Source organism: Echeneis naucrates, chromosome 15, assembly GCF_900963305.1.
Source record: "Echeneis naucrates chromosome 15, fEcheNa1.1, whole genome shotgun sequence".
In the NCBI taxonomy this organism is placed as follows: Eukaryota; Metazoa; Chordata; class Actinopteri; order Carangiformes; family Echeneidae; genus Echeneis; species Echeneis naucrates.
Window position 1 is genome coordinate 6,011,063 of NC_042525.1, and position 6,000 is coordinate 6,017,062.

The 6,000-nt window shown below is 41.0% G+C and overlaps 1 protein-coding gene across 1 annotated transcript; it reads left to right on the plus strand.

Annotated features, from left to right (window-relative positions):
- Positions 1-882: 882 nt before the first annotated feature.
- On the plus strand, positions 883-5,298 carry gtf2a1l (general transcription factor IIA, 1-like). Its single transcript, XM_029521790.1, has 7 exons — positions 883-906; positions 1,510-1,611; positions 1,802-1,925; positions 2,808-3,298; positions 4,399-4,641; positions 4,806-4,895; positions 4,997-5,298. The coding sequence occupies exons 1-7, from the start codon at positions 883-885 to the stop codon at positions 5,102-5,104; spliced, it is 1,182 nt and encodes a 393-aa protein (XP_029377650.1). The 3' UTR covers positions 5,105-5,298.
- Positions 5,299-6,000: the final 702 nt, after the last annotated feature.

The following is a 6,000-nucleotide window of genomic DNA, read 5'->3' on the forward strand; positions in this document are numbered from 1 at the left end:
TTTTGGGTTTGTTTTTTTTTTTCTGCTGTGAACTGACCATCAAAAAGGATAATGTCTTCCACTGAGTGTCATCCTAAAATTCAAGAACAGTCCAGATTTTGTGCGACAGCTCGACGCTTCTGGTTTCAGCAACTGCAGTGTTCACAGGGCCGTCTCATGTTGCTGCTTTTCAGCCACAGAGCCCTCATCCTCCTCAGAGGAGCCAAACTACAGCGTTGAAAGAGATCCAGCCTTGCCAGATGGATGCTTGGAGGAAGCCGGGGTCACGGCTCCTCGCTGCTGCTACAAATCTATTGAACGGCGAGTTCAAAATGAAGTGTTTTGTAAAGGGTGAAATATTTTTAACTCCTGGCTTTTTGCACTCCTGGGATCAGAACTGTACAGAGCTCCCAGCGCTACGGGGAAAAAAAAACAAACACATACACACACAGAAAAAAAAAAAAAAAACCCATTGCAGCAGTGTAACTTTTCTGTTGAAAGCAACCAGAGTAAGAGAGATGGAAAGGTTTCTGCAGGACAGGAATGTTGGAGGGATTGAATAACAGCAGTGATCTCTGAAAATACACGTCTGAGGTAAGCTACTACTGAGGTCATGAAGCCATAGCCTACTCAGTGTTTGTGTCTTTGGTGCAAACTTTTTACTGACTTTTCTTTTTTTTTCTTCCTGAGGTTGAATCCAACCTCTGGTACCAACCATCACTGTTTTTTCCCACTCTTTATGTGAACACCTAAACGCCCCCAGGATGCTGATTATTGTCACCTGTTCATTCAGGGTGCTTCCGGCCAGACAACCAGATTATCACCGACAACTTCATCATTTGTTCATCTCAGTTAGATGGAAACATTGCCTCCTTTTGTGTGTTTCATTTGTGAACACGGATCATGTTGACCAACACAGGCCCAGTGGTAAGTGGGCCCACTTTTTCTAACAAATGTTGTGGACTAACCGCGTTAGACAACTGCAGCCTATTTGTTATGAGTCCTCAGCTATTTCTCTGTATTAGTTCAGTACATTTCTGTTTTTCTTATATATATATATATATATATATGTACATATCAAACAAAACGTCGCTCAGAAATCAATCAGTTATGTGTGACATTGCTTTTCATCATCGCCATCTGTCCACCGTTTATTTAAGTGTAACATCGTTCATTGGCTCCTCAAGCAAATGCTCAGAAATGTCTTATTCCATCAGGATTTCAACAAGGGTGATTTTTCATGTTTCATATATCCATCCGTGAAATACTTAGAAAAAAAAATCCTCTTCCAGGCTGTTGGTGTATTATATGTCAGCTGAAATGAAGAGTGACTGAGAAATTTTCAAAAAGTGTCTGAAGTTGAGTTTAGAAATGAAAGTGAACTCCCCCCCCCCCCCCCCCCCCCCCCCCTTTTTTTTCAAACAATGGTCAGAAATTCAGAAAAGTGACATTTTTGAATGTGGTTTGGTTTTCCTCGTATAAAGCTTACACAGTGTGTGTCTGACTTTGACTTTCTGAAACCAACTGTAGGCCAAACTCTACTTGTCCATAATTGATGATGTGATTGAGAGCATGAAGGAGCTCTTCCTGGAGGAAGGGCTGGAAGACTGCGTCCTAGACGAACTGAGACGTGTGAGCCGTATTTTACATGACTCTGCTTCATTTTTGAAAATGGGGGGAAAAAAAAACAACAACTTTATATCAATCCTATTTGGTCATAATGAAAGTTTCTCAAGTTGTCAGTCACAGCAAAGTTGGATCATCTAGTGAGGAAGTGTGCACCATGGTGAGGAGACAGACTGCTGTGTCTTCTGCTGTGCAGCTTTGGGAGTCAAAGATGATGCAGTCGAAGGCAATGGAAGACTTCAGGAAAAACAACATCAACTCATCCAACTTTGTACTTCAGCTCCCCGCCAGCTACAGCCAGACTGATCAAGACCTGACAAGTAAGACAGTGCTGCAAGAAACTCAAGTGCCTATCAGCAAAAACGAACGTCTTTGGGGTGCGTTTTTGACTGGTGGCAGATGGTCAAACTATTGTAAAGCAGCTCATTACAGCAGATTTTCATCTTTTATGATTTGATTATGTACTTTTAGATGAGAAACGATTAATGATGATGATGATTTAGAGAGAAGAAATCTGTGTGTCATCTGCTCTGGTTTTTTTTTTTTTTTTTTTTTCTTCTCAGCTTCAGTTGTAATCCCTGGAAGAAGGAATATTCACAACTTTGCAGACAGGGCAAGTGTCCTCAGAAATGACCATTTCCTTTTGTAGCTAAATGAATCAATGTAGTAAAATAACATTTTTAAAAAATCCAGTTGCTAAAATTGAATTTGTAAATTTCAGACTTGAGCAAATTTCTTGACTTGTTACTGACTGACCTGTCTGATCTGTGATGATTTTGTGTTTGGTATTCCTGAGGCGCAGGTATGATATGTATTTATTTTTTTTAATAAATTTCAGAAAATGAAATGTTTTTACTTGCATCAGAACTTCACTATGTATATTTAAGCAGGATGGATGTTGCTTTACAAAAAAACAAAACGATACACCGCATGAAAATACATTGAAAAATATTTATGTCTTTTCTCCTTTTTTTTTTTTTTTTTTTTTTTTTTGTTTTAAATATAAATGTCTATTGTAGAACAACTCGGAGATGGTTGCCACTTTTGCTCTTCCTGCTGGTTTATCCTATCCTGTGCAGATACCAGCAGGAGTCACTCTGCAGACAGCCTCTGGTACATAATGACTTCACCTGTTATGGCTCTTTTACGCCTGGATCATCTGGTGGAAATAACATTTTGCTCTTCTCTTCGGTCTCACCAAGGTCAACTTTACAAGGTCAACGTTCCTGTTGTGGTGACTCAGGCCCCAGCAGGTCAGCAGCCCATTTCTCGCCCCGCACACAAAGTTCCTGCTCCTCAGTCAGCTAATATCCCACCAAATACCCTACCTCCTCACGAGGTGGAGCCATCCCCTCTTCCAGCTACGTCGGCCTCGCAGATGCCTCAGCCAAAGACTAATTTACTCCCCGGTCAGGAGAGCAGCGCCCCCCTGCAGCCACAGTTTCCTGCTGCTGACACCTCGCCGCTTCAGGGCGCTCGCTCTCCATCGCCCCAGGTCACGCTGGGAGAAACCGAGCCAGGTCAACAAGCCGAGCCCGTGAACTTAAGTGTGGCTGCCTCACCCTGCGCTCAGTTATTGGACTTCCCACTCAGCACTGAGGAGGCGTTGACACAGGCGGCACAATTAAAGACCAGAGACATTGACGACATCCTGAAAAAAGTGATCGAGGAGGAGCGAGAGAAAGCAGAAAGGGTGAGAAAACTTGTACCTGGGGAGGGAGAACATCATTAAATAATTCAATCCATGTTTTTATTTATTTGTTTGACAGGAACACAAGACCAGATACTGCAGTATCTGTATTGTTCAATGAATAATGGCACATTTTAGAACAGAACACCTTTTTCACTCGACACAACCTTTAAATCTGTATGCTAAAGTTGTAGCTGGAGCCAGCAGCTGGGTAGCTTAGCTTGGCGAAAAGACTGGAAACAAATCTGCCTTCCAGCAACTCTAATGCTCATTAATAAACATGTTGGTTAGTTTAATCCTCTGTGCTAAGATAAGATCACCAGCAGCCGGCTTGTATCTTAATATTGGCAGGATCAACATTAAGTGGCGTCGATCCTCCCATCTAACGCTCAGTGAGACGAGAATGTACAAATCTCCTGAAGTTTCCTCTTAAAGAGGTGCTCAGTCAGTCTTAAAAAAAAAAAAAAATCTGGGGTTTAGAAGAAACGGGTGATTATTAGCTGCAGAAACTTGTACCTGTTCTAGCGAGAAAAAGGTTAAGTGGCAGAACTGAAAAATGAAGTCCGGCAGTGGAGAGGCTGGTTCCAAAAGGGAGTCAATCCCAAAGACCCCCATTGTTTAAAAAAAAAAAAAAAGAAAGTCAGAGTTAAACATGTTTACAACAGTTTCTGCCTTCATGTCATCTGCACAGTTTATTTCTCAAATTTATTTGGCTTCTTCCTTTAAGCGGTGCAGGTTGAATGTCCCTTATATTTACAGATGTTCTACACTAAATTGTTGAAGCACCCCTTAAATTTGTCTGAAATAACACACGTTTTTAGTCGTAGCTTCGGGTTAATGAATATATTCAATACTAAATCCAAATTTTTTTTTTTTTTTTTTAAATCGTAAATTAGAAGAATTTACCTCTTGCCATTAGTGAAAATATGATTTGCAATTAACATTCAAAGTTGACTTTAATCACCTGAGAAGTGTTTTAAAGGTGCAGAGGGGTTATTTAATGAGCAGCAGTTTTATTATAACCATTAGTCCCACATCAGCTTTCAGAGCACTGTAATGACTGCCATGCATGCTTTTTTTTTTTTTTGGACGCTCCTGCTCAGATGGACCAAGGCTACAGCTACAGTGAACTGTCAGACATCGTCCAGCTGGATGGTCCTGTAGACAACTCTGACGCTGAAGAGGAGAACAGCGTTCCGCTGGAAGAGAATGACTTTCTGGGAATCATCAATGCCGAGGCCATCAAGGCCATGCAGGAAGGAGATGGAAGCAGCGACGGCAACAGCATCTCCTCCAGCAGCAGCGACAGCGAGAGAGCCAATGAACTTGCGGATGCAGAGGAAGAGGTGAGAGGGTGATTTTTGATGTTTTAGGTTTTTACACTTTGAAGCCCCGGAGATCGTCTTTCCACAGAAAAGACATTTACAAGGCCATGTTTCGCAGACATTGTTTTTCTTTCGACTACACATTTTAACAGTTTTCTTCCTCTGACGCACTTTCTGTTGATAAGGATCCTCTGAATTCAGGTGATGACGTGATTGAGCAAGACATCCCAGATCTATTCGACACTGACAATGTGATCGTTTGCCAGTACGACAAAGTAAGAAAGTTTCAGCTCTCTGCTTGCCGTTACTCACAGCTAGATAAAGCCCGATGCTGATTACTGCCTGCTCAAATTGTAAAATATTCCTCTTATCGCAGATTCACCGGAGTAAGAACCGTTGGAAGTTTCATTTGAAAGATGGTGTGATGTGCTACGCAGGCAGAGACTACGTGTTCTCTAAAGCTGTTGGTGAAGCTGAGTGGTAACAAACTTCAGCCTTACTGCCAAGATCAGATGAAACAAAGATTTAAAAGGGGGAAAGGAAGCAGTGAATGTAGACCTCAGTGGTGTAATTCAGTACATGTGGCGGGGGTTAAAACACCACTGAGCCAAATCACTGACACTTTAGTTTTATTTTATTACATTTTTTTTGTGCAATTATCAGAGCAGTCCTTGCACGTCCTTCATGACGATACAACCGGTTGCTTCCAGTGTTGCTTGTAAACCCAGTTTACAAAGACAAACAGCATGAATTCATTTTGTTTAGTGTTTAGGCTCATTCACTTAGAGGAACAAACCTTTATTTCATGTGGAGTCTGTTGCTTTGACGGTGCCTACTGCTATTTGATTTTCTGACATTGTAATCTTTTCCCTTTTTAGTCATGTATGTATCAAATACACTTAATGTACATTTCTGCTGCAATCAACTCTTTTTTTCTGAGCCACTAACAAAGCCAGAGATTAGGTTTTATACTCTCTACATTGTTTTTTTTTTTTTTTTTAAATCTCTCTTGATCATTGATTAATTAAATGTAGGTACTTGATACTTATTCCAAGGTCTCCTGCTGCAAAGAAGCTTAGTGATATTTCTCACAAGTAATCTCTTCTTAGGCATCTGCCGAATAATTAATGACTAAGCATGTCCCAGTGGCGTGTGTGAGTCTGTCTGTACATATATAAGTGACAAATCCAACCAGAACTCACAAAACAAAAAAGTCAGCTTAACTATATCCTTCGCAAATATTTTTACTATTGATTTGTCAGGTTCACAATTAGACATTGTTTGGCGCAGAGGGAGAATTAGAAGAACCATGTGTTTGTGGCAGGGAACCGGTGGAGTGGAAGTCCAGGTTTGGCATGTGAATTTTTATATATTATTGGA

Excerpts from the sequence above, each read along its gene's own strand:
- gtf2a1l (XM_029521790.1), top strand. The coding sequence starts at position 883 with ATGTTGACCAACACAGGCCCAGTG. Across the intron at positions 3,299-4,398 it reads AGCGAGAGAAAGCAGAAAGG|ATGGACCAAGGCTACAGCTA; the intron begins GTGAGAAAACTT and ends GCTCCTGCTCAG. Across the intron at positions 4,896-4,996 it reads TCGTTTGCCAGTACGACAAA|ATTCACCGGAGTAAGAACCG; the intron begins GTAAGAAAGTTT and ends CTCTTATCGCAG.